The following is a 27,282-nucleotide window of genomic DNA, read 5'->3' on the forward strand; positions in this document are numbered from 1 at the left end:
CGGGCATAGAGGAGCGATTCCTCCCGGGAAGGACGACGGTCCGGCCTCCGGGACCAGCAAAGAGGAGAGGTGCTTATGGGATGCGACCGACATGAGGGGAGAGGCAGGTCATAGAAATTTGCTGAGGTGACTGATTGTGCCTTGACGGGAGCAGGAGAATGAACTGGTAAGTACGGTGCGCGAGAAGGGACAAGAGCGAAGAGGGCGACAAGACCGGTCTGGGAAGAAACCCTGAAGTACGGGGAGCGAGAAGGGACATAACCCATGGGGGCGGGGCGGTTCCTCAGCAGCAGCCCCGCCCTCTTCCGTTTCGGGCGTGGCCAGGGAGGTTTGCATTCCTGACGCAAGGCGACTGTGTAAACGTCCCAGGTGGTCCTTTGGCACCCAACCCCACCGGGCTCCCGTCCGCGGTGCGCAAAGCTGGCATGACAGGCAGGACGCGAGCAGCACCTGTTGCGCTTCTGCCTGGAATCTTCGAGCCCGCCTCCCGGCCCCTCTTGCTTTAAGAAAAGCAGGGGCTGGACGAGGAGCCCTCCTGCCTGCTCCAATGGGGCTTGCTGTCAGGTAAGGGTGCCGATGCCCGGGGCACGAAAGTGTGTGGTCCCCAGAGACAGGTGGGTGGGGCCAGATGGGTCGTGATGCCCCGTACAGACAGCAGAGCAAGTCTAAGATGTGTGTGTGGGGGGGGTCCTCATGGCGAGAGTTAGATGAGTTAGCAGGAGGAAAAAAGCAAGGTGGGGGCCGTCTGGTATACGTTCATGGGGTTCCAGAGAGACCGAGCGGTGGGCGAACTCTAAGATTGTGGGGTCTCATAAAGAGAGAGCTGAGCCGTCGATTGTGGGGCTCTATACAGTCAGATGTACAAGCCCTAAGATAACAGAGGCCCCTAGAGGCAGATGAAAAAATGGGGGGGGGTTTGGCTTGAATCCACGGCATGAGAAATCTAATCTATATGTGAATAAAAACTCCCTGAGCTCCTTTCTTGGGTTGCTCATCTTTTATTCGTGTTCAAGGATTTGTGTGTGCAAAGAGTAAGCAGTTTCCCTCACTGGCACTGCGAAGGGGTCCAATCCTGGCCCAGGTGGACCAGCTCAGTGAGAACTAGGCCAGGGTTCGGGTTTCTGCCTGTCCTGTCTCCTGCCCCCTTTTCGGACAAGGGCCCGTCCCGGCCCGTCAGACGTTTTGCAACATGCCGTCTGATGGAGGGGAGCAGCGGCGTCGCTCACTCAATGTCCCTTTGCCAAGCGCAGCCGCCGAGAACGCGCTTCCTGGCACCCGGAGAGAGAACTGCTTATGGGTCTTTGTCCATGAGGAGCAATTTCCTGCAGGATGCTTGTGCCTTATCTCACTTTTCTGCATCACAGTAAAAGAGCTATTCTGGCAGACGGTCTGGCTACTGTTAAAGGCAGCAGAATGTGTTGGCTGGTGTGGTGCAGTGGCTGGAGCCAGGGTGGCATGGTGGGTGGCATATCAAAGAAGAACTGGGGGGACTCAGGTTTGGGGGTTTGGGTCCCCCTCCTTGGCCGCGAGGTTCCCTGTGTCACTTTCGGCCAGTCGCTGATTCTCAGGGTTGTTCTGAGGATAAACTGGGGAGGAGAATCATCGCAGAGCCAGTGGAAAGCACTGGTCAGAGGACTGGGCTGGCATTTGGGGGAACCGGGTTCAAGTCTGCAGACAGCCATGACGCTCACGGGGTGACTCAGAACCTGGCCCAGACCCGTTGCCTGGCCCCCCTCACAGGATGCTGCGTGGCTCACATGGAGAGGCAGAGGAGCATGTTCTCTTCTTCAGAGGGTGGGGCGGCAGGTTGAGTGGAACCCGCTGGGCAGGAGCTGCTGCTTCTGCAAGTGACTGCGATGTCACCTGGGGATTCCTGTTGCTCAGGTTGTGCTTGCCCACCTGCCTCTTCCATTGACCTTCTTCCTTCTGTGAACTGGGGTAAAGGGAAAAGCCACCGAGATGCTGCTCTTCCGGAAAAAGAAGCCCAGCGATGAAGCCCGGAAACGCCTCGAGTACCAGATGTGCCTGGTAGGTTTCCCCGGGGAGCCTTGCCTGGCCAGGTGAGGTGGTGCCATCGGCCAAATCAGGTGCCAAAGAGAAAGTTGGAGGGAGTGTTGCGCAGCCTTTTCTGAGCGTGGTGGTAGCCTTCCTGGAGAGAAAATGGGTGCCCAGATCCTATGGGATGTAGAAGAGAGGCGCTGGCACGTAGCTTGCCTTGCTACAGGGCCACAGGGTCCCCTTCTCCGCAGAGGCCCAATTCCATGCTAAAAGATCTCTAGGCTGCATTCCAGGCCTTAAATGTCTCCATATTTAGCTCTGAGGTCTTCCTAAATCTTAGGAGAGGCAAGAAAGCATTTTAGAATTGCATGGGGCAGGCTGCACAGAGGCCAGGAAATCCACCCCATGATTAGGGGCCAGGAAAGGAGGTGTGTGGCCACCGGGCGGTTTCTGGCAAGCCACATCGGGACTGGAGGCAGGCAGGCCCAGCCTCCCAGTTGGTGGTAGGGACCAGCGTGGCGTAGCAGTTTCAGTGCCGGACTGGGACTCAGGAGCCCTAGGCTGTGGTCCCCGCTCAGCCATGAGCTCACTGAATGACTGTGGGCCAATTACTAACTCCCAGCCTGTCCTCCCTCACAGGGCTGTTGTGAGGATCTGATGGAGCAGAGAAAGATTGTGCAGGCCCCCTTGGGTTCCTTGCAGGAGGGAAAGGGTGGGACGTAAATATAAGGAATAAGGCCTCTCCTCAAAAGTGTACAATCCGGAGCAAAGCCACACAAAGGCAGCCAGGCCTGTCCACTGGTCTCCTTCTCTGGAGGCATGTGGGAGCTGAGACGGGGAAAGGACTGGCGTTCAGTCCCTCCGCTCACCGGGAAGGAGGGCAAGCGGACAGCGCCAGCCTTGGCCCTCACCGGAGGGGATGCACTGCAGTTTCTCCACGGGTCGTATGAGTGGGAAGGCACACTTCCTTCCCTGGCCTGGCCCAGAGTACACACCATGAGCCGGAGAGGCAGAGAGGCTGGCTGGCGCACTGTGTGGCTCTTCCTCACGCTGCTGGCAGCCAGCGATCAAAAGCCGCCAGCGTTCTCTCGGGCAAGTGGGGCCTTCTGGATTCGCAAGCACAGCTCACCATTTTCTGTCCCTGGACAGGCAAAGGAGGCTGGGGCTGACGACATCCTGGACGTCTCCAAATGCGAACTCCCAGAGGTATGACAAGTGCAGATGGAAGGCTGGGCACCTGGGAGGTTTGCCCTGCCCGGAGCAGGGAGATGAAGGGGCTTCTCCGTTTCTGCCTCCGTCCCTCTTGCTCTTCCCGTGGGGTGACGCACTGGGCACTCACTCCACCGTGGGGCAGGCGTGTGGGTGACCTTTCCGCCATGGGCCTTGGGTTGGCTTTCTCCAACCTGGTGTCCTCTGGAGATGTTAGACTTCAACTCCCATCCTTCCCAGCCAGCGCCTGCCAACTGTCATTCCCTTGGAATGATGGGAGCTGTAGTCCAGCACATCAGAACACCTGGTTGGACCCAATGAGCTGGCTTGAAGGTTCTTTTCCAGCACCTGCTGGTTCTTCTCACTGTTTTCCAGTTGGCTGAAAGTGGGTTTCTTTTGTGCATCTGTGTTTTCTGTTTGCTCAGCTTCCATATGGAGCGTTTGCGACTTGTAAAGTCCTGCAGAAGAAGGTGAGAGGCATGTTCCTGTATTTTAGCCAGCATATTATGGGTTGTTGTGAGGGATGGGGATGAGCATGTGGTTGCTGCCTTGAGTGACTAAGGGGAAGAAAGCTGGGGTGTCAGTGGCAGTGCATGAATGCAGGCACTCTGAGGGACCATGAACTGAGAAGCTGAATGGGTGCCCCCAGTATAAACCAGTTTGAGATGTGGGAGTTTCCAGTGCAGCATCCGTAGCCAAGCAGGGACCTGCAGCAAGAAGAAAATGATCAGCAGAGTCCCATGGAAGCCTTCTGGCAGAAATTCTGGCTGATGTAATTTTGGCATACGACGACTTTTCTTTGTCCTGGTTTACGTCTTTTAAACTGCCTGGTGGATCTTTCCATTGATACAAAAGAATTCAAAATCCCACCTGGTCTTGTTGGCAAAGACTATTTCCAAATTGCTTTCTGGCGGAAGTGTTTGCCTCCTTAAAGGTGCAATCTTAGAATCACAGAGTAGTGGAGTTACAAGGGCTTTGCTGGCTCCCCGAGTGGGGGGGGGGGGGGGGGGGGGTGCTTGCAGGCAGCAGCAGCAGCAGCTTGGTCGTGGTGACACAGACTGTGATGGAGGGGATCCGTGCCGGCCTTCCCTAATCCTGCACCCTCCGGAGGTGCTGAATGGCGCTCCCAGCAGGGCAGGACTCTGGTCAGCACCTCCGGAAGGCTCCGGGCTGGGGAAGGCTAGCCCAGGTGAGCCACGCGGCCCCCCCCGGGGTCTGTTGTACGCATCTCTTTCCTCTTCTTTCTTGCTCAGGTGCTGATCGCTCATTCCAATCACCTCACATCTCTGGTCCCCAAGTCCTGCAGCCTCCTGAATTTAAGCACTGTAAAGGTAACTTTGGAGATCTTGAGGGAAGATGATTTTGCCAGGTTTGGGCATCAGTCAGGATGGAGACCTTTGAGTCTGGACATGAGGAAGAAGGCACTGAACCACTGTTCCCCCTCCCCACCGCCCAATAGCCAGAGCTCTCTGGACAGTTCACAGAAGAGTTCAAAACTACAGTACAAAATAGAAGTAAAAGGCAAGGCCAGAGAAAAATCAAAAACGTAAATGCAGGTAGCACTGCAATCCTGTGCAGGTTTAGACAGAAAGGAGGCCCACAGGTACCCTGCCTGCTGGAAACCACATGTCTTTTTCTGTCTAAACTTGCACTGGATTGTGCCTAAATGGATTTAAACCAACTTACGTCAAAGAGCTAAAACTCTTGGAGAAATAGGGAGGTGTTCGCAGCTGGTACCACAGCCAAAAAGCCCCCTCCTTAGCAGCTGCCCACTTCACATCCTTTGGCAGGGGGGTCCTTCACCCTGAGCGGGCAAGGGAGGCAGAAGGTGCTCCTGGTTCCAAGCCCCTAAGGGCTCTCAGCATCAATAGTGGCCCTTCAGATCAGTCCCAGACATGGACTGGCAGCCAGCAAAGATGGTAAACTATTACCTTCATTTCTGAGCGGCTCAGAAAAAGACACACCACACAATTATAAAAACATAATATAGAATTGCTAACGTACAACGTTTAAGCTGCAAGCGACTGCCCCTTAAGATGTCGGCTCTCGTAAGAACAATGAGCTTGGGGGTCTCCCAGTTTGGGTGTGTGATTGTACATTTTTTCCCAGGTTTTAGATCTGCATGACAACCAGCTGACTGCGCTTCCTGCTGACATTGGTCTGCTGACATCCCTCCAGGTGAGGAGGTACTCCTGTTCTTGGGGCTTTTCCAGACCCTTTTCTGGACCGTTCTATCTATACGAGTAAAAAGAAGTGTATGTTTGTCCATCCGTCCGTCCATCACTGCCTTATCTCCAACACTGACACTGGAAGCTGGTCGTACCTGTGAAGGGCACCCCAAGGGTGTATTCTTTGGTGTTCTTTTGTGATTAGCACATTAATCGGTTTTAATAAATCCAGGTGTGCCTGCCGTGTCCATGGGGCTGAGTAGCAGTTCCAAATTAAGCCATGCGGGGAAGGCTTCGTTAACCAGTGCAGGGCTGCGCAGTCCATACAGGCTGAAGCCAAGGGAAACGGGGCTGGGAGACTCAAGTCACGCACCTGGCCCCTACCTTTGCTGTGGGGCAGGCCCCCTTCCTGGGATGGAGTGGGCAGACCTGACCCTTGCGGGGCGAAAAGGGTGCTCCGTGGCAGGACTGTGTGTCGGACAGCCAGCAGGGATGGGTTTGCTCCGGCAGGTTGCTCAGTGAGCGCCTTCACCAGGCTGTTTCAGCTTTGCCCTGAGCGGAGTTTGTTGCCTCGATCTTTGCACGGTGTGTGTTTGCCACGGCTCCCCATGAGCGCTCCCACCTCTCTTCCTGCCAGGTCCTGAACGTCGAAAAGAATCTCCTGAAGGCACTTCCAGATTCTCTTGGGGAACTTGTCCAGCTGCAGACCCTGAATCTGAAAGGTGGGCCAAAACATGCTGGGTGGCAGTTTGCTTACCCCCGTGCCACCTGGGAAAATGGGCTCCGATTTGCCCGCCAGAGGGCCCAGGACCAGCTTCTGAGGAAAGCTGCAGGAAGCCAATCCTGGGAACAACCAGGGCCCACCTGCTCCTTGTAGGGAGCCTGTTTCTGAACACCCTAGATAGCTCTGGCCCAGTCTGCTCCCATCAGTTCCTGCCCAAGAGCTAAAATTGTGTTCATTCTGTTTAACCATGACACCCTAAATCTTTGATCTGTTGCTCCAGTTAGTAACTTTGCTGCCAGCCCTTTCATATTCTGGTGTTTCCATCTGTTGCATTCTTGGCTGTTACAGTTTGCTGAGTTGCTTGGCTGAAAACTGTCCCAAAGGCATTTTGTCAGCTAGACAGTGTAGAAAATTGACAAATACACAAGTGTGTGTATGTGAAGAAAGCTTGGTGGAAAGGGAGGGAATGTTGTGAAATGCACGGTCCCCGGGAGAGTCGTCCCCTGAAGCGGAGTCGTGGGGGATCCAGGAGAGGCGCAAGGCAGGACTTTTCACGTACTGCAGAATTAAACTCTGGGATGCACTTCCGCGAAAGTGTCATGGTGGCCACGGCTTTGGGAGGCTTCAAAAGGGGTTTAGAAAAATTAACTCCTCAGACAGAAGAGTCCGCAAGCCAGGTGGTACCACTGCAGAAAAGGCCCGTCTGCGTGTCCCCACCAAGTGGAAATCTGTCTAGCGGCGCCCACCCAGGCAAAACGCAGCCGCATTCTTCCCCCACTTCGGGTTCTGCTTTCTCCCTGCAGCCAACAAGCTGAAGGCACTGCCAGACACGCTGAGAGGACTGCGAAGCCTGCGGACCTTGGACATCAGTGAAAACCTTGTGCAGAGGTTGCCTCCAGCGACGGCTCACATCCGGACCCTGGAGGCATGTGCCGTCCACCTCCTCCTCCTCGGCTTCCCTAGGAGTTGAGTTTGCGACCCTGTGGGGCAATTCACGCGGGGCAATTCTGGATGGGTTGGCTGTAGGCTTGGTGCCTCGTGTGACATCCTTCCGAGGGCCAGGCAGAGGCGGGCTGGGGAAAAGCAAGCCACGGTGCTGGACTGTGCATGTCTGTTCTGCAGACGCTGACCCTGGACGCCTCGGCCATGACCTATCCGCCCAGCGGCACTTGCAGCGCTGGCACAGAGGCCATCCAGCGGTTCCTGTGCGAAGGTGAGTGAAAGAAAAGGCTTCCCCAGCGCGTGCGGAGTGCGTGCATCTTCCAGGGATGCGTGGAGTGGGGGCCCAGAGTCGCGAGGCCTTTCCGGAAAGTTGTTCGCTCTGCATGATGTGGGTTTGTGCCTCTCCCTGCTGAGACCCCCGTCAGAAGCTTCTGGGGCCACGCTGCAGTGATGCCTGGGCCAAGGGGTGTCCCCGGCACCCCAGCGGCAGCCATTCTCTCCCGCAGCCCGCTTCATGGCTGAGCAGAAGTTTGGACCGGATCCCCCTGGTTCATGCTCAACTCTCCCTGCACTGCACCACACAGGATATGACCCCGGGCCCTTCCTCTCCTCCTAAGATGCCTTGCCTTCCTCTAGAGCTGGGCATTGAGTACACCCCCCCCTCCCAGTACCTGCTCCCCATCCTGGAAAGCGGCAGAGGCGAGGAAGCCGTGGACGGTGTCAGCGCAGCGGTCTGCAGCTATGCGGACAGCGAGGCCGAGTGGCAGGTGCGTGCCGGAGCGGGCCCCGTGGCACACGGGCAGAGGGCTCTCCACCGAGTGTCCCCTGAGCGCGTCAGGGCTGGTTTTGCAGGCAGGTGCGGGGCTGTCAGCGAAGGACAGTGGTACCAAACCTCCGTGTCTGGAGGACATCTCCAAAGACCTGACGCAACGCAAGGAAAACGGGAGGTAGAGGGAAGAAGGTGTCTGCTGTCAGGGATGCCATATTGGGCACCCGCCCCTTGAATTGTGAGTTGGGAGGCAGTCGGGTGCTTGGGATGTGTAATGTGTGCCGGTGGCTGGCGAAATTCCAGCTTAGCTCTCTGGTTTTGTTCCATTTTCAGAACAAATTTCTGGACTATGAGAAGCGGAAGGTAAGGAGGCGTCCCTTCTCTGTGCCCTTTTCCTCAGCATGCTCTTCAGAAGGCCTTTTCCACAGGTTCCTTTTCCTCCTGGGGCTCCCATGACATCACTGTATAGATCACACCACCCACAGAAATAGGAACTTCAGAGCCGGTTTTGGCTTGGTACCTACACAGAGAGGTGCACGATTTTTTTTGCGAGTTGCATCCTTCAGCTCACTCCAGGGGTCCCAGAGCAGCTTAACGGACATCCACTGGATTGCACTCTAAAAAGCACCACACAAAAGGAAAGCAGGAGGAGGAGGGAGGAGGAGAACAAGCGAGCCTGGGCACTCATTTGTATAGTGGCAGAGTTGCCCTGCTACTGGCCAGCTGGGCTGGGGAAAGAGGGTGCTGCTGCTGCTCAGTGGGTCTGCAGAGCTGTTAGTCACGGAAGGCTCCCCGCCTCGAATCCTGCGGGGCCCTGAGCGGGTGGGAGTGCATGCGATCGACAGAGCCCCTTTTCTGGTCTCTCAGGAACAGAAGATGCAAGAGAAGCTGGAGTTTGAGCGTTGGCTGGACCTGGAGCAGCGGGGGCAGGCACAGCTGATCCACCACAGCCAAGCCGAGAAGGGGGAGATCCTCCAGAGCATGAAAGAGGCAATGCCCAGTCACTCCCCTGTCTTCCTCCCCTCAGCTTATTTCGGTCTTCTCCTGCCCCTGCTGCTTTCATTTTTAAGACTGGTAACCCGCTTGGGGCAGCAAGTGTTTGCCCAGGAATTCCGAGTCGCAGCGCTGTAGCTCCACTTGGCAGAATTCCTGCCACCACTGCTTGGCCAGGCGGGAGTCCCGGACGCATTTCTCGCTCTCCTGTCTGCGGGAGTGAGCTCTCCTGGGCCGGGTTCAGGTCTGGCCATGGCCGCTCAGAGAGGAGGCGGTTGAACTGGGGAAAAGGCAGCCAAGGGCAGCTCCAGATCGCCTCTCAGCCCAGGGGCCGACTTCCGTTTTGGGGATGCTCCTGGGGCCGCCCAAATGCCAGACCTCCCATTCTGCTGCTCAGGAAAGGCATTCCCGCGTTTTCCACCTCGAGGGAAAGCTTCATGAAGGCCAAGAAACCCATCCAGTTGTTTTTTGTTGGGGAAAGGTGAGGTGGGCTCATCAGGGAAGCCCATGGGAATGGATTTGGGCCACCAGCCCCAGGTTCCGGCCCTGAATGGTGGCGTTCCGGTTTTCTCTTGGGCCCTAGGAGCAGGTGAGGCTGGAGCAGGGCCTGACACGGCACCAGCAGCGCCTGGGGGAGGAGCGGCTGAAGCTGCTGGAGCAGCTGAAGGACATGGAGCAGGGCGTGGCGAGTCGGATCCAGAAACTGCTGGAAGATAATCGAAGGTCAGAGGCGGCGCAGGGCAGCTGTGGGTCCAGGACGCACATCACCCATTCTGGTGCCCGATCCGTGCGGCGTTTGCCAGGGGAGACGAGCGCTTGGGCAGAGGCTGCCTTCCCTCTTCTGACCCTTGTCGTTTCTGCTCCATATTCCCAGGCAGAAGCAGAGCTCAGAGATCCTCAAATCCCTCGAGAATGACCGGTGAGTGCGTCCCGGCTGCCCCGGCTTGCCCAGCGGGGTGACGGCTTCGTGCGGCACAGCGGCAGAGCCAGGCTGCCCTGGCGGACTTGGCTCGCCTGTTTTGGCAGCTGCAGCCCCTCCGCCGTGGATGCAGAACCTCATGCTCTGGGTTGTCCTCGCCACCAGTAGTCCTTTGGTGGTTTCCTGGCTTGCGTGGGTGTTCTTCCTACCCCTTCCTGAAAATCTGATCCCTTAATTTGCTCCCCAGCCTTCCACTAAGCAGTGGAAAGAACCACTGGCAAAATTCATGGCCATTTCAGCTCCCCGCTTTCAGCCTCAGCCCTGGCCACCCCCAAGTTTCTCCAGAGGGCAATTTGGCCCTCAGGAGCAAGGGGGCCACTCAGCAGAAGGGCTGTTCCTCAGTTTCTTCTGGGGAGCCTCCAGGCCGGCCCCCTGCACGGTGCCGTGCTTCTCCTGGAGCAACTGTATACCTTCCTTTGAAGAGCACCGGGCCTCCCCCTGGGCTGTGTGCAGACCTGACGGCTGAACACGGCCACAGGCCTGCCGGACCTTCCCCGTCTCGGTCACCAGGGCAGAGACGGAGCCGCTCACCCTCCCTCTTTGCTCCTAGGATCCGGATGGAGCAGCTGATGGCCATCACCCAGGAAGAGGCGGAGCAGCTGCGCCGGAGGGAGGTGGCTTGTGAGTACGGCACCCAGTGCTGCGTGGACGCCTCGTGTCCCGTCGGACACAGCCGGCCCGCAGAGAGGCTGGGCGAGGAGACCCGCCTCGAGAGTCCGCCAGCCTCACGTTAACGCCGTTTGCACCCCGTCCTTTAGCACAGGCTGCAGTCCGAAAAAGGCGCGGCATACAAACAGGCGGGGTCGGCAGGGAAGACAGGAAATTCAGTTGTTCGGCAGAGCGGGGAGCAGTCCAGCGCCCCCTCCTCCCTCTCCCTGTGTGTGCAACGTGTGAGAACTGCAACAGAGGGTGGTCGCGCTGCTGGTGTGCCCATTCCGGCCGTCGGCCGCCCCTTCCCAGGCAAGGCCGTTCCACCGGGCCTTTATCGACCCAGCAGCAGACGGGGTCGGCCCCCTCGGGGACAGGCCAGGCACTCTGTCCCCCAGTCTCCCCTGCTGCTGCGGGGTGGGGCTCCTCTGATTTGCCCCAGGGACAGGGCGTGCACACGCTGTTCCCTTCAAGGGGCAGCCCCCAGAGCCGCCCTGCACCCATTGCCGTCTGGGCTGAGTGCGGGATGGGGCGCTTGGGCTGTCCCCAGCCGGGCTCGAGAGGCTGCGGCCAGTGGGACAGCCACCCGCCAACTGCGCCGCCGCCCTGCAGCTCCACCCAGGCGTTGGCCATGGGGGCCTGTGCACCTTTGCACCAAAGCAGCCGAGGGGAGGGAGGGGGCGGTCCACCCAGCGCCTCGGCTGCAGGGGCGCGATTGTCCCCGTGTCCCCCGGGAGACCCCCGCAGGCTGCTTCCCCACGAGGGGAGGGGCCTGGCCTGCTGGGACACCCCTGCTGTCCTCTCTGGGCACAGACTGGAGCTGGCCACGGGGATTCCCCTCCCCGCGCCTCTCCTCCCAGTATCCCTGGGCCAGAGGCTCTGCACTGCTTTAAAGCGCTCTTTCCTCACTAAGCTGCAAAGTGATCTCGCGCTTGTCGCACGTTCAGAACCGTCCTGGGGCATTTCTGCAGAAGCTTTGCCTTGCCACCATTGCGACGTGCAGGAGGGAAGGGTGCGGAGGGACACACTGTCCCTCCATGAGTACCTCCAAGGCCGTCACAAAGGGGAAGGTCAAGGTCTCCTCTCACTCCTACCAGAGTGTAGGACACAGAATAATCAAGTTGTGGCGACCCAGATTCAGGCTGGGCATCAGGAAAAGCTTCCTCACTGCCAGAGCAACGCGACAGTGGGACCGGCTGCCTGGAGAGGTGGCGGGCTCCCCCACACTGGAGGCATTCAAGGAGAAACTGGATGATGTGAATTGGTGTCCTGCAACAGCAGGGGTTGGACCTGATGGCTTTAATGGCCCCTTCCAACAGTGCAATTCTGTGATTCTATGAACCATGTTAAAACAGGTTCTCTGGACTGGGGGAAAAGGAGGTTCTGGGTTCGAAAAGCGTCTGACTTACCCCTTTTTCATGCCTCCTTAGCTGCCATGCAGCAGATGCTTGCAGAGACATACAAACACAAGTTGGTCCAGATGGCTTACGAGTCGCGCCGCCAAGATCTCGTGAACCAGACTTGCTCCAGGTACTGCCGGAGAAGATGCGGGCGGCCGACAGGATGGGATTCCGGTCCTTTTTGAATCCTGCCTTTCAGCCCAGGAACGCTGGGCAAAGGGCACAGTCCGGTGTCCCCTTTATCTCCACAACAGCCCTGTGAGACACATGAGGCCAAGGGTCGGAAGGCTGGCCCGAGGCTCCATGGCCACGTGGGATCGAGAACCCGGGTCTCTCCGGGGCGGTCCAAGAGGATGGAGGAGGAGAGCTCCTTGCCCAGCCCAGCGGCATGCTGCAACCCTCCGGCTCTGCCCCACAGGCCAGGGCTCCTTAAGCACAGGCAGTCCAGCCCCGGGGCCGCCAGCTCTTCCTTGACGCCCCACTGGCATCTTTAGCCAAGGACCTCTGCGGTAACCCGCGAACTGTTCCCTCTCGCAGTTTGGCCAAGATGGACCAGAAGTTCCAGCAAATCCTGGCCTGGCAGCAGCTGGACCAGAACAAGGCCATCGGCCAGATCCTGCAGGAGGTATTTATGCGCAGGGTGGGAGCAGCAGCAGCCCCCCCCCCCCTCCCGGGAAAGCACAACACAAAAGGAAACGGGATGGGGAGGGAGGACGGGAAAAGGCCAACTTCGAAGGGCCACACTGTGGCTTTGGAGGTTTTTGCTGGCGCTCTTCCCGGGAGGAAGTGCCAGGGCAGCCTCCGTGTGGCAGCTCCTCCCCCCACCGATGTGTGGGGCCAGGCTGGTCTCCCCTTCCCATGGTGTGCATCCCATGAGGCAACACAGCGCAGCCCTGGTCCACCCGGTCAACAGCCGTCAGCACCAACGGGCAGCGATGGCCGTGCAGGGTCTGGGGCTGGATTTTCCCAGCCCTCCCTGGGGACGCTGCCAGGGGCCACATGGGGGCCCTTTGGCAGGTGACGCAAGAGTTAGCTGCCGAGAACGACCCTTCCTGTAGGAACGAGCCACTTTGCGCTGCTGGGCCCGCTCCATCTTGTCAGGATGAACCCTGCTTTCTGAGAACTGCCCCCTCCGTGTCTTGGCGCAGTCCCGGGGAGAGGCAGAGGGGGTTCCTGGGCGACAGGCTTTGGGGACCTCAGGCAGGGTGCCCCCCCAGGTCCCCCCGTGCAGCTGCCTCCTCGCCAGCTGCTCCCGCTTCCTCAGCGGGGCTGCCACTCGCTCGCTCGCTCAACGGGTGGCAGGAGACAAGGAGGCCACGACCTCCCCTGGGCCAGAGCAGAAGACGGGGACAGCAGCGGGCTGCACGAGGGGCCCGGAGGAACTGGCCCCGGGAGCGCTCCGATGGGCCCCTGCTGGGTGTGGGTCCTCGGCCGGTGCTCGCCCGCGCCTCCCTTGGACGCAAGCCCCGCTGCCCGCACGGCGTTCCTTTGCACAGCAAGGCCATGCGCTGCTCAGGGGCCCTTCTAGAATCCAAACCGTTACAACAAGCCTGACTGGCACCTCTCACCCTGTTAATGTTCCACCGGTTTACCTGCTTGCCCGGGAGGCGGGCAAATGACCAGGAACAGGCCCCGCAGCCAAGCCTGCTGGTGCCCTGTTTTGACGCTTCCCAGCAGGAGCCTTCTGGGCTGTCCCCAGAAACCCAGTGCTGGACCTTGGCTGCATCCAGCAAAGCAATTGTTATGCTCGTATAGTTTAATGAGGGGGAAAACAACGCCGGCCTTTGGAAGGACTCTGTCACTTTAGCAACCTTTCTGGGTGATTGGGTGGACTTCTGTGCTCGTTTTCCCTCTGTGCAGCCCTTTTTCGGGGGCCGGTTTTGAATAATTCTCTTCAAATATTTTCCTTGGTTAAGTGCACACTCTTGCAAGAGTTGTTTAAGAGCGGCCTTCCCACCCAGAGTGCAGGCATCTCGGGGCTGTCATTCTTCTCGCTGCAGTAGAAAGGATACCAGATTTGAAAACTTTAAAAAATGCCCCCACAAAGCAACAGGTTTCCTACAGGTAGAAAAATGGCTTTTCAGGATCCTGCGCAGCATTTTGCCTGGCTTGCTAGCTCTCTGTGCATTTTCCCTTTTTTTCAATGGCTCGCTCCGTTAGTTATGCAGCCCAAAGTGGTATAAGCTCCAGGACGGATTGTACCATCTGATTTTTCTGATGTACCCAACTTTTAAATGTGCTTGTTTGGTGGTGGTGGAGAAATATGATACATGGTCCAGATACATCCACATCCTTATGAGGGTCAGACCAAAGCCTTTCCACGCCATCCTTCAGCTACTGCAGTGGCCATGCAACCGCTTGTGGTAAACCCCCAAGGAGCGCAACAAGCAGCTCCGTATCCATATTCCACAGCAGCTGCTGCAAACTGGTGGAAACCAAGGGACCGTGCTGCCATCAGGACTAAGCATCCATTGATCGGCTTCTCCAGAAATTCCTCCTGGCCCCTTTGAAGCCACCGGAATGAGTGGCTGCTGCCGCATCTTCTAGAAGGGAATTCCACAGCTGAACCCTGCGCTGTGTAAAGAAGGGCTCACTTGGATCCGTCCCGATTCTCCTGCACACCAGCTTCAGGGGATGGTCTCCTTGGCGCCTGATATTACAAAACAGGAAAAGGTCTCCTCCTCCACTTTCTCCATACCAGGAATCTTAGGCAGGTCATGAGTGGAGCTGCCTGGAGCCAGGGGTCAGACTAGATGGCCCGGGGTACCCTTCTGACTCGCTCTGTTTCTATGTTATACTCTTCAGTTATTTGCCTTTTTGCTACGCATAGGAACCCCCAGTGTGGGATGGTTCCTTCTTAGCAAATGGTTCCAGCCTGTTGATCCATGAAGTTCTTGTACCCAGATGTACCTGGCCAGTCGCTCAGCTTCTGGGAGCCGGGGCGAGCTGGGAAGGCCCCTCTGCCCAGGGCCTCAGGCAGCCTTGCTCTGCCACGGAGGATGTTCCAGGCCAGGTGCTTGGCGCTGGAGCCCACGCTCGCACGCAGGCTGCAGGGTTGTTCCTGGCATGTCCAGGTCGGGCAGGAAAAATTCCTGCTGGAGAGCTGCTGCCAGCCCGTGTTGTCAGCACCAAGCCACATGCTTCAACGACCAGTGTGCTGATCAGTGTGTGAAGTGGCTCAGCCAAAACACAAGTTTGCAAAGTTTTGCAGGGAGAAGATCCTGGGCTCAGCCCGCCAATGCTGGGCCTGAGGTTCGAGTTCCCATTTGGGGAAGACACGTCTAGGCTAAGTGGCTCGTCATCCAAAAAAAGGAAACCTTGTTCAGCAGCTTGGTGGGGAAGCGCACCCTCGCATGCCAGCGTTTCAGTCGTCAGTTAAAAGGCTTTCCCAGTGGATGGCTGGAAAACACACAGCCCCTGCTCGGAGACTTGTCCATGCAAGAGCAACTCCTGGTGAAAGGGGCATTGGGGGGGGCGCTTACGCAGCAGTGTAGCAGCTAATCTTGCCAGTAACGTACAAGTGGGAGCCGTCCCCATCCAGGCTGCCTCTGCAGGGGGCGGGTCGGGTCCCGCTGCTCAGGGATGCTCTGCTCTCCTCCTAGAGCGAAATGCAGAGAGCAGCCTTCGAAGCCCTCCAGGTGAAGAGAGACCTCATGCACTGCCAGATCAGGAATCAGGTGAGTGGGATCCAGGGCCTGCCCCTTCCCTCCTGTGCGGGCGCCCTGCTCCAAGCCCATCCTGGGGGGAGCGAGGGAGTGGACTCATGCACCTTGCCCCCAGGGCTGGTGAGGTCATCCCAGGCGGCTCACTGCATTTCCATCCCACAACAGCCCACGGGAGCGTCACCTCCATGATCACTGTGGTTGTGTTTTTTCGTTTCTTTCTGCCACTGGCTGCTTGTTCAAACCCATTCCGACAAACGGGGCACACGTCGCTTATGAGGACAGGGCCGTGCCCCGCCAGGGGGGTGGGCTGTTGCCGAGGCCTGGGATGGCAGCATTTGCAGGTTCTTCCGACTCGACCCCGACAGGCTTGGCTGGGGAGCAGCGGGGCCTTCGCAGAGGGGCTGGTTGAGGGCATCCCTGTGCTTCGGTAGCTTTGCTGGACAGTCATGAGCTCTGGGCCATACCAAGCCCATGCCTGGCCTGCCTTCAGTGTTGCCCGGAAGCTCTCCAGATACTCGGGGCATGCAGGGACCCTGGGCTGGTGGTCTTGGCTTCCAGCGCACCCAGCAGCGGGCTGCTTGGTGGAAGAGAGGACTGTCTGGATTGAGCTGCCCAGATGCGAATAATTAGGAGCCGCCCCTGGCAGGCACAAGAGCGCCCGTTTCCAGCACAAGGCAGATCCACCTGAATGGCCAGCTGCCTCTGCTAGTTCGGCCATGCACCCTTGTCGAGTGGAAACTTGGCAGCCCACTTCCCACTGTTCCTTCCCTGTAGTCAGAAGGGTCCCACCCCACCTGCCCGGGCTGAAGACCTGGAGCAGCAAGGAGGACGAAACTCCTCAACCCAAAAGCAGCCGGCAGCCCCGCGGCCGGCTGCGGCTCTTCCGGCTTTGGTGAGGGACCCTCTCACTGGTCCTCTGAGGCCGCTGCTTGTGGTGCAGGGCTTTCTCCCGCCCCCCCCCCCAGGTGGGAAGGCTGCACTAGGTGAGGGGGTTGCCTGGAGGCCCCTGCAGCACTTGCCTGCTTCGGCTTGGCATCCTGAGTGCTTGGCGAAGGGGGCAGCATGACCCTCGCTGACAGCAGTGCCCTTTCCCGACGCCAGTCAAAAGCCACGCCAAAGGACCTCCGCCTTGTTTCATCTTCTGCCTAGATTAAGTTAATAGAGAGAGAGTTACTGCAGCTGACCCAGCTGGAGTTAAAGAGGCAACAGCTGGACACGGAGGCGTTGCAGGTACGTCAGCCTTCCGGGCCCTTGCTCACTCGCGCCCCTCTTGCCCCGCCTGCCTTCTGCTCTGCAGCGCTAGGAGGGCCCGGGGCTTGGCACAGAGTCGGGCCCCGGGCTCTCCCGGCTCCCTCCACCTGCAAACACTGCCGGCTCAGAGGCCTGGGGAGCCTTTGGTCCGCCAGGCCGGGAGCAACGGATGCCGGGGTTAGAGCTGGGGAGCTGAGGAAGAGAGCGGGACAAAAGAAACCTTGGCCTCCTGAGCATCCTCCATCATCTTCTTATTTTGCTGGCTTGGCTTTGATTCCTCTTCTTTCCCTTGTCCCAATACCCACCCTAAAGCGACATCCCAAAGGGCACCGTCCATCTCTCCACTCCCATCCACTCCGCTCAGTGAGGAGACAGGGCTGTGTGTGCTTTTGCAACGAGGCGTTTCCCCCTTTTATTTTGCAAATGGAAAAAACACACAGAAAAGCAGATATGGAGACCTTGCTAGCTTGTGGGTGTGCCTGTCAGAACCTCTCGAGACAGTAGAGGTGCTTGCCTGACAAGGGCAGTCAATCCAGCCTCACTTCCTACAGACTGGCTTTGCACCCCTCATTTATGCCAGTCGCAGATTTTAGCTTTTTTCCTTGGCGCGCAATTCTGAAGTGCAGAATACATGCACCCCGGGCATAGCTCATCTGGTCATAACCTGCGGGAGCTGGCCAGCCGGCCGGCCAGCTGGGCTGGTTCCGCCCTTTCTTGGATGCCTTTGCAATGATGCACTGTCCGGAGCGCGTGGGACCTGCCTGTTCCCGAGATCTGGAATTGCGTTTTTTAAAACGATGCTTTACTAGGGATACTGACAGAATGCATCTCCCCCAGGTACCCCAACCCAGATTTGGCCTTCCATTTTGCTGGCATGATTTCCAGACTGGCACTGGGGCAGGGCCAGACCAGCTTGGGGTTGGATTCCAGCAAAATTTTCCACAGAGAAACTGAATTGATAACAAAATTTAATAGAGCAGGTTGCTTTGTTGTTTTTAATTTCAAAACTGCACAGCAGGGCAGTCAACTTCCAACAATTCCAGCAGGGAGGCAGCTGCAGCCTCCAACCGTAGCTGACAGGAGGAAAACAGCAACTGGCTACTAAAAACCATCTTGGTCTAGGAGGGGATGCGGAATCTGGAATCCACCCCCTGGCCTCCCGCACTTCCACTCCCTCACTTCCTTTCCCCCATTTCCCCCCAATGCTTTGGGGGTTCCCTGGTTTTGGTGGAGCTTTTTCCCCCTGTCCAAAGGTTGCAATACCTTTCTCAGGCTTTTAATCACTGACAGAAACTGCTTTGAGCTGAAACGGGCCAACATTTTCTTTATATTTGGCCCTGCCCTGGCTACCTTTCCCCCTGTCCCCAAAAGGTGGCCCTTCTTGCTTTTCCACAGTGGACTTAGGGCCTCGGACTAGGGGAGATGCAGAATCTTCCGAGTCCTCGGCAGGGGCTTCCTCTGGGCATCCAGCCAAGTGGATTTGCACTGGGTTTGCTGTGTCCCGCACCAGGGGCTCCACCTTTCTGACCAGCATTTACCTGGACGCTAGAAAAGCGAATGGAGCAGGACCCGTTCCTCTCCCCCCCGCACTTGCTGCGGATCAAGAACACACTGTGTACTGCTGGCTCTTTTCATGAGGGCTTTAGTTTGGCTGGCGTGATTCTGTCCTGGGTGCTGGGGAGACAGTGGGGTGTCCGGGACCCGGGCCCGGCTTCCATGCCTGTGCACGGCTGCATTCCAGGAGGCGATTGCGGAGCAGCGGCGAGCACTCACCTACCTGCTGCAGCAGCTGCTGAAGGAGAAGAAGCAGCGGGAGGAAGAGCTCCAGGCAATCTTGGTAAGGGGGCGAGGGATTTTTCTCCCGGGAAGCCGGAGCTGCAGGAGCAGAGCTGCCCCATGCTAGGCGGATGCCTTCTCCATTGCCCGCTCTTGCCAGATGGGTTCTGGGCAGGCATGCCCAGGGCCGTCCCCCAGAGTGGGCAGGGCCAGCAGCCCAACCACGGGCTCCCTCGCCCCCTCCAGCCCTTTCCCACCGGAAGCAGGTGCTGAGGAAGACTCCCCTAGTGACCCTGCAGGGTTTCTTCCATGCCTTCATGGCAGATGTTTAACAGCCAGGCTGGACTGGGGCTTGGGGCAGGCGAGGCCAGAGACTTGAGCGCCTCATGCGCTTCTTATCCACTGTGGCTTTTATTTCTGGTTTGTAGGCGCTCTCCTTGGTGCTGAGCTCTGTTCTCGGCATGGAGCACCAGGCATGGTTCCTCTAAAACGGCAAAGCTGCAACAGCTGCGGAGCTGTGCTGCCGTAGGAGTCACCGGCCTCCCCCGGGCATGGGGGACAGGGTGGTCTTGCCATCTCCAACTTCACAGCGGCTCTCCGTTGCCGCCACCCTGTGCCAACAGTACTGGCCTGCACAGACCAAGACTCTTGTCTTCCTTCAGAGCAGCTTACTTTAAAGCAGTCCCTTTGTCAGAATCCTGAGGACTAGCTTCTTGCTTTGTTTTGAAGCAGAATGACTGTGGGTTAGTAGCAGAGGGTCCCAGGTTTGATCCCTGTCAAGATCTCTGCATAGGGCTGGAAGAAATTCTGCCGGGAGAGCAGGTGCCGCCAGTCAGTTGTGGGCAGCGCTGGCCAAGATGGGTGCAGGGCCTGGCTGTGCATGCAGCCCCTTCTGATCTTACTGACCAAATTGGAATGTGTGCCAGTGGTGCCCTGAGCTGACATTCCCCTCAGTCCAATGGGTCGGGCACTGAACGCTCCCAGTTCCAGGAAGGCACGCCTGACCATCTTCCTCTTCCTTGCAGAGAGAACTGGAGGCCAAGAGTGAAACCAAGCAGGAGAACTACTGGTTGATCCAGTACCAGCGGCTGCTGGACCAGAAGCCTCTCTCACTCCGCTTGCAGGTAACCGGCAAGCCCAGCCTGGGCAGAGGGGTGGGAACCCAGGAGCCAAGCTTCCTTCCTTGCCCGGGGCAGTCACCAGCTCCGGCCATTTCTTAGCAAAACTCTCTTTCCTGTTTCTAGATGTGGATTATCTAGCCAAGTCTCTGAGCAGGCGCAAAGGGGTTTGCTGGACCCAGCCTAGCAATCACTTCCCAAAACTCTGCTTATGAGTTTGTGCGCCATCTTGGGGAGGGCGCTGAGAAAGCCAGCTTCCCCACATGCTTTGTATCCAATCGAGCGTCCCACCTTTGTGGTCGTCTGGCCACGGAGCCAGACCCAGAGGGCCATGCTGCTTTCCGCTCGAGGATCCACCAGGCCCCTGAGCCCCCGGATCATCGCACTGTCCCTCTCTGGCTTTGCCCCCGAGCCAGTTGCCAGCATCTCCACCCCCAGCCGTATCCCAGGACCCTGAGCAACGTTCTGCTCTTCAATCCCATCAAAATACGGTCTTCTGAATCTGAATCAGGGAAGGTGGTGCAGCTCAAGTCTGACGGGAATGCGAGGGAGCCCTTGGGGAAGGAGAAGGCTGCCTTCCTGTCAGTTCATCTGGGGGCAGATCTGCTTGATTGAAGCATCTCTATTCCTTCTCTTTAGCTTTTGGGGGTGGCTTAGACTCTTAAGACTTGATGCACCCCCATTTTGTGCAGGAGGAAGGCTTGGAGAAGCAGCTGGTGAAGCTGCTGACAGACCTGTCGGCTGAGAAGTACGTGCCCATTTTTGCCCACCATCGGGTCTCGCTCGACATGCTCAGCACCATGCTTCCTGGCGACCTGGCAAAGGTATGGGGCACGCGAGCAAAGTTGGCATGCTTACCGCAACGGGGAAGGGAGTCGGCACTAAACGCTCCGATTTAGATAGGAAGAGAACCTCCTCTGTAAATCTGCGCTGGATTTACGCAGCATTTCTCCCCTGGTTGAAACACTGGTAGCTTTTTGCCAGCTTTGCTGCCTTTCTGAATGACACCTTTGTGTAAGCTGCCCTGCAAAGCCCTCTGGAAATGTGGAATGCACCGTTCAGTAACTTTTAAGGAAAGCCAAGAGGATTGCAGAGCTCTGCAAAATGGGCCCCTGTGTGGCTGTGTGGTCTTGCAGATGGGGATCGCAGAGACTGGCCTGCAACACTCCATCCTGTGGAAGGCCCAGGAGATCCACGCCGTGGCACAGACGATCCCAGGTAATGCACCTCCATGGCTGGTTTGCCCAGCGAGCCCACGATCTCCTCTTCCGACCGTGGCTCCGGCTACTGGCCGGTGTGGTGGGGTTGAAATCCAGCCTGGAGCCCTTTCCATGTTGCGGCCCACAGCTGCAGAAACAGCATCTCCTGTGGGGAAGGGAAGCTGGGGTTCCGAGTCCAGCGGGTAGAGAGTACCTGTAGAATCACAGAGCAGTACGGTCGGATGAGGCCAAGAAGGCCCTCGGGTCCCACCCCTGCTGTGGCAGGACACCGATTGAAACCATCCCCCTCAGAGGACTGTCCAATTTCACCTGAAATGTCTCTAGCGTGGGAGAGCCCATGACCAGGCCAGTCTGAATGGCGAAGGAGCCACCCGTGGTGCTGGGCCTGCTTTGGGTGAGCACCTGGCCCTGGGGTGGCTCTGTAAAAAGTGAAACCTAAAGCCGAAGTGGAGCCATCAGCCCTCCTTGCTTCTCTGGGGTCCAATTCCTGAATTTCCTTGTGGGTCACCTACTGGAGAAAGAGGTGCTGTTGCTACCTCTCAGCTTGCCCCCTCCCCCCGGCCACATTGTTGCAGAGCTGCTGAAGCCCACAGAGGAGGTCGAGCCATCTGCCCCAGGACTGAATGAAGAGCCCGTCAGAACCAAAGTTCCTTCTGCCCCTCCACCGGAAGAGCATCGCTGTGAGTGCGTGGTCTGCATGGAGCAAGAGGTAGGACCTCCAGGGTGACGGGGGGTGATGGGGGCAGTGCCAATCAGGGAACTCCAAGGCCCTCTGAAATCTCGGGGGTGCAGAACTTTCTGCATTCCCAGGGGCCACATCCAGCTTAGTTCCCACCAAAGGCACAGACCTGGGCACTTTCAGCATCTCAGTGTCAAAACAGGCCAAGTTGCTAGTCCCCAAGACAGGAGTGTGAAGCCTCAAGGGTCAAATAACAGACAAGCTCTTGAAGGCCGCATTCTAGGGTATGTGGAGACAAAAATGCAAAACACCAAGATAGTTTGAAAGCTTCTCATCTTAGGAGAATAATTCCAGCCAGTTAGAATTGTGAGGAATGGTGACTGCACAAAAGCCAGGAGACCGCCAAGTGCTAGCTCACCGGGAGGGAGGGAGTGGGAGCGTCTGGGGACCCGAGACAGTCCGACTTCGGCACCCAGGGAGCCTGGAGTTTCACACTCCTGTGTCAAATAGTACAGACAAGCAGAGAGACACCCTTCCCCAGCCATGACTGGCTTAAGATCCCTGCCACTGGAGGTTCGTGGAGGTGCTGGGGGCCATTTCTTCAGCTCTCCACTGACTGGGCTCCCCCGGCAGGATGTGAGCAAGTGGCAGGCAGCCAGGTCGCCCCCGGCGGGCAGCAGCCCACCTTCCTAGACCCAGTGGTGGAGGATGGCTTGGGGCTCTGGGGAGGGGGATCGCGTGGGTGAAGGCCTAACAACTCCCCCCCACCCCCCCCGGCCCAGGTGGTCTTCCTGAACTGCGGCCACGTCTGCTGCTGCCAGACATGCTCCGAAGCGCTCAGCACCTGCCCGCTTTGCCGCAAGGACATCGTGCAGCGCATCCGCCTCTTCCACAGCGGCTAAACCGGACGGGGCAGCCATGCCCTGAGCTCGCACGCCCCTCGCCCCTTCCGCGGGAGTGGGACAGCGGGCGCAGGCCTGGGATTTTGCACTACCTCCTTGCTCTTTGCGCACCCGCCTGTCGTCACGAGTCCCCGGAGCATGGCTGACGTTCCCCTCCCCGCTGCCGGATGCGCACCCCATGGCTGCCCTGGGGCCAAGAGGCCCGTCCGAGCCGGCAGGAAGACGTACGGGGCGACGCCTGGCCGAGCGGGAGCCTCCTCTCCCCGGCTCGCAAGTCCCGATACCTGGGGGAGCCACCATCACGCAGGGCTTCGCTTCTCATACTCGCACGGGGCTGGGTCAACGTTCTTTAAAGCCGGGACAGAGCAGCACCTTCCCGCCCGTGGTGCTGGGTCCACAGGCCTCAACGGATCGCTGTGGCAACCCACTCGGAGGAAGGGTGCCGAGGGAGGGCACGGGCCAGGAGCACCTGCCCCTCGCCCTGTGGGGAGGCAGGCCGGAGCCTGTTCCCGAAAGCGATCCCCGGAGCCGTAACAGCCCCAGGCATTCCCTCAGCGGCTGGGTATGCGCGCCCACCACCTTTCCACCAGACTGCAAGTCCCATCACCAACATCTCTGCCCTAACGATCTTCAGCGACTGGCCCCTGAACTGCTGGCCACGTGAAGCCTCCTCTCAGCCACGCCTCTGTAAATGTATTTTCTTCTATTTATTGAGCCTGTTGAGGCGTGGCAACAAGGGCCGCGAAAGGTGGGGCTTGTAGCCAACACAACTTGGGCAAGGCTGCTGGGAATAAGAGCCTCCGCCTCACCTACCCACCCAAATGGGTACGGAGAGGAAAGGCCTTAGAATTGGGGCAGGGGAGGGAGCAGGGCCCACCCTGCTCTCGCCCTCTCCAGCAGCCGAAGCCTGAATGGGCAGGCAGGCAGGCAGGGGGTGGATGGAGCAGCCAGGATCCCTGGTTGGGTGGAGGCCGTTCCGCCTGCTGCGCCGCTTCGCTAGCAGGCCTGGGTGTACTCCCTCGCGCCTCTTGGTTAATTAGTCAGTAATTGGCCCGTTACCCTGCCAAGGCAACACCGCCCCTGAGGAAGCCGGGGTTAGCGGGCGGGCGGACTTGGCCACTCTCCTCCCACGAGGAAGCCAAAGGCCCGCTTTGCCCTCGGCGCTCCCTCGTCCAGAAACCCGCAGCCGCCCTTCAACCCACCTGCTCATCGCTGGCTGCCTGCTTCAAGCGTTCCTGGCCACGCCACTCTGCAGGATTAGGCGGGGGTCTGCGGATGCCCAGGGGGCCACAGACACGTGCCTTCTCCCGGCCCCCAGGCAAAATGACCAGCGAGTCCTTCCTTGCCTCACCAGCAATTGGGGCTCCAGCTCTCCTGCCGTCAGCGCCCCAAGCCAAACACACGAGAGACGCCTGGGCTCAACCCACCCCTCCCGCACCCAACTGTGCAGGCCGGATGCCTTTGACCAGACGAGGCTTGCCGATTCCAAGCCCTGTGTGTCTTGTCTTCCCCAAGCTACACCTTTTCGCTCAGACCATCTTGGCAATCGTAGATTTCTTGGGCAGCAGTCTGAAAATTGCCAGAGATGGCCTGTGTTTTTGTTGCCTTCCCTGGAAAGGGCCGCCTAGTTGTGTCTTCTGGCATGTGCCACTTTGGCTGGACTAGCTGCCCAAGGCCACGTGCAGATGGGAGAACTGGGCCACTTGGGAAGAGCCTCTCGCCACCCCATGTCCTGCACGAATGCTCCCGTTTTCCAAAGCCCGTCTGTTTTGATTGTGCTTTGTCTCGTGTGTCCAGCAGAGAAATAAAGAAAAAGAACAGGGTATGAAACTCGGCTGTGTTGCCTCTGCTGCACTCCTTCGGGATGGGCTGAGAGCCGGGGCTTGCTTTGTTTGAAAAGTTAGCACTGTTGGTGGCAGTGTGCAGCGTGAAAGACGAGGCAGAGCAATCCCAGGCCAGGTCTGAGCATCGTTCTGTCTCCAGCCACGACTCAAACATTGCCCTTCAAGGGTGTTGCATCCTGCAGCCTGCTGAGCTGGCCCGGAAACACCCGGTTCCCCCGTCGTAGTAGCAGCACCCAGCCAGCTCCCTGCAGGTGCAGCCAGATGGGAAGGGAAGGACGTCCCCTGGAAACAGACACAGCCCAACAGATGGCCACCCTCTGCTATGGGGTGTGGCTGCCCCCAGTGGTGGTGCTGGCTGGGGAAGATGGGTGCTTCTTGTTGTTCAGTCGCAAGGCTGTGCCCGACTCTTCCTGACCCCCGGGCAACATTCCTCCAGGTGGTGGGTGCTTAGTCCGAGCGATAAAGAGGGTATCAGGGTGCCTGCCCCAGTCTACACAAAAGAGAAGGATCTGCCCCATTTGAACTTGGGACAGCCTGCATGGAAGCGCTTTCCCCAGCTGATGGGAGCAAGATTCGGGTGCTGGCCTTCAGTCGAAGTCAGCAACAGCCTGGGACACCCAGGGTCTCCGTCACTGGGCTGCTGGCCTCACAGGCTGCCAGTGCCGGAACGCGTCTTTGGAAGGAACCCTCGGAGAGCTTTGTGCCGCGGTGAAAGCGCTGGACGGGGACCGGGGAGATCCGGCTTCTAGGCCCCCATCGAAAGAAGAGCTATGGAAGCAGGGGCGAAGCAAGCGGGAGAGCAGTGCAGCAATAAGGAAGTGGCCCGAAAAGGGGGGCACATGCTCGGTTCATGGAATTACTGCTAAATGGAGTAAGAGGAGGGAGAAATGGAAAAATGGGGGCGACAGGAGGGCAGGGCAAAAACGCGCGGTATTCCTCGCCGCAGCATCTTGTGCTAGCCTCCCTCGGTCTGCACCGAAATGGTGTCCGCTGTACCACAATCCCAGAAGGACCGGCTGACACAAGTGTGATGAAGGGAAAGCACACGAGCGAGGAGGGGTGGCGAGAACGGTTTCACCATGTAGCAGCGGGGAGGGAAGGATGCTGGCAGGCAGCAGCCGCTTCTTCCGTCGGTCTGCGGAACCGCGTGGCCGAGGGACTGGCTCGGCCTGCAGCAGGCCTCATCCTGTTCTCATTCTTCTGCAGCCCCGAAGAAAACACCTTGCAAAACAGAATGTTTGGCCTCTGTTAACAAGTCATTGATTAAGTATGAAAGTTCAGCCTTGGGAGACTTCGGCCCACCTTTATCTGCCAGCCAGCCGCCTTCAGTTCACACGCTGGCGTTATATATTTGGACTGCAAGAGCGGGAGGCACGCCAACCAGCTTCAGCTGAGCCCTGGAGGCAGCTGTGGGTGCCCCTGCGGCACCTTGGCTCCCGCCAGTCACAAGTGCTGGAGGAAGCACCGATCACGGGTGGTTTCCCTCCAGGAAAGATGCGGTGCTCGGGGCTTGCGCAGGCCACTCGCTCGTGATCGCAGGCGTGCGTCTGTCTCTGCCTTGCGGTTGAAGCTGTTGCCGATACGAAAGCAGCAGGGAAGGCAGCGGCAAAGCCACTGTGGCCATCCCTGCCTGTCCACGCACGGTTCACTGGGAGCTGTTAAGTCGAAGCCCCTGGGGCGCTTGGCATGGCCTCCCTGGCGCTGGCCCCGCAAGAGGTGGTGGTGCTGCCGGCCCCCACCGACACGTGGGTGGACAGGCGCGAAGCTGAATGCGCCATCTGCTACGAAGCCTACGAAGGGGCCTCCGGCGAGCGGGCGCCCAAGCTGCTGTGGTGCCATCACTCCGTGTGCCTGGCCTGCCTGAGGAAGCTGCTTTGCCGGCACACAGCCTTCTCCTGCGTGGTGTGCCCCTTCTGCCGGACAGTGACCATTGTGCCTGCAGGAGGCCTGCGGGGCCTGAAGAACGACGAGGGTCTCCTGCGGGAGGTAACCATTAGCCAGGCAGGGGGAGGGACAGATGCTGATGTGGAGCCGGATGGTGACAAGGACTCAACCCGGGCCTCCAGGGGGGCCCTCCGGCCCGCGGCCCCATCTCTGGGGTTCAGCTACCGGCCCAGCTCGCCCATCTTCACCATCAGCAGCTTCATTCCAGCCTATTCAGCAGCGCTCCAGCCCAGCGTGGGGCTCTGGAGCAATCTCCAGCTTCAGGAGGTGAGGAACACTGTGCTGGTGGAGCTGCCCAGCCACGCCCCCCCCACCGGGAACTCGGAGACGCCGATGGCGGTGGAGAACGTGCGCATCTGCTTTGCCGTGGCCATCCTCCTCCTCATCGTGTCCGTCTTCTTTGCGCTGGCCCTCTTCAAGTAGGGGAAGGGCAGCGGTGGAATGCCCCGGGTATGCCAAGCCAAGATGGCCAAGGGCGGCAGGGCCAGGCCAAGAGCCCACATGCCCTGGGGGCCACAGGCAGGGCGCCCTGGACCTGCTCCTCTTCCTCCCCAGTGCAGGGGAACGGCGCTCTAGAGGAGACACTGCGCTGGCTCACGCCCTGCTCTCCGCCTGGCGGGCAAGCGAGCAGCAACCACACTGAGAAGGAATGAGGCACACGCGGCGCCGGCCGTGGCAGCAGGAGGCCGGACTGGCGGAGCAACCCACCAGGGGCGCCCGTCCCAGGACCGATGAAGGCCTGCAGCTGGCACGGCGATGGAGAGGTGGGCCTGGCCATCCTGCCGCCGCCTCCGATGCTGCCAGAGACCCCATTCTCCGGGCTGGCTCGCCACTGCTCCTGGTGCTTTGGGGGGCCTGGCCACGAGGCGACTGGAGGCTTGCCTGCCTGTTTTTCCAAGGGATGTGGCTCCCTTACAGAGAAGGTGAAGTATAATTCCCGTACGAACACACAGGAAATAATTCACAGGACGACGACTACGAATGCTCTTCGTTCGTTCTCTTAGCAGACTGTAATAGAGGCATCCGGCGCACCGTTTAGCTGGCTGGAAAGAA

The 27,282-nt window shown here is 58.7% G+C and overlaps 1 protein-coding gene across 6 annotated transcripts; it reads left to right on the forward strand.

The window, feature by feature from the left end:
* The first annotated feature begins 47 nt into the window (after positions 1 to 47).
* On the forward strand, positions 48 to 24,271 carry LRSAM1 (leucine rich repeat and sterile alpha motif containing 1). 6 transcript variants are annotated; one of them, XM_044453092.1, is made up of 25 exons: positions 48 to 166; positions 1,885 to 2,028; positions 3,148 to 3,204; positions 3,633 to 3,677; positions 4,461 to 4,538; positions 5,317 to 5,385; positions 6,013 to 6,097; positions 6,903 to 7,024; positions 7,222 to 7,312; positions 7,678 to 7,808; positions 8,144 to 8,173; positions 8,678 to 8,800; positions 9,387 to 9,526; positions 9,678 to 9,722; positions 10,333 to 10,403; positions 11,861 to 11,960; positions 12,368 to 12,455; positions 15,433 to 15,507; positions 16,645 to 16,725; positions 18,488 to 18,583; positions 19,548 to 19,646; positions 20,333 to 20,464; positions 20,777 to 20,858; positions 21,436 to 21,568; positions 22,315 to 24,271. In XM_044453092.1, the coding sequence occupies exons 2-25, from the start codon at positions 1,960 to 1,962 to the stop codon at positions 22,439 to 22,441; spliced, it is 2,169 nt and encodes a 722-aa protein (XP_044309027.1). In that variant the 5' UTR covers positions 48 to 166; positions 1,885 to 1,959; the 3' UTR covers positions 22,442 to 24,271. The 6 variants fall into 6 exon arrangements, with proteins under 6 accessions (XP_044309027.1, XP_044309029.1, XP_044309026.1 ...); XM_044453094.1 differs by having other exon boundaries at positions 1,945 to 2,028; XM_044453091.1 differs by lacking the exon at positions 48 to 166 and adding an exon at positions 321 to 564.
* Positions 24,272 to 27,282: the final 3,011 nt, after the last annotated feature.

Source organism: Varanus komodoensis, unplaced genomic scaffold (assembly GCF_004798865.1).
Source record: "Varanus komodoensis strain SLA01 unplaced genomic scaffold, ASM479886v1 scaffold77, whole genome shotgun sequence".
Classification (NCBI taxonomy): domain Eukaryota; kingdom Metazoa; phylum Chordata; class Lepidosauria; order Squamata; family Varanidae; genus Varanus; species Varanus komodoensis.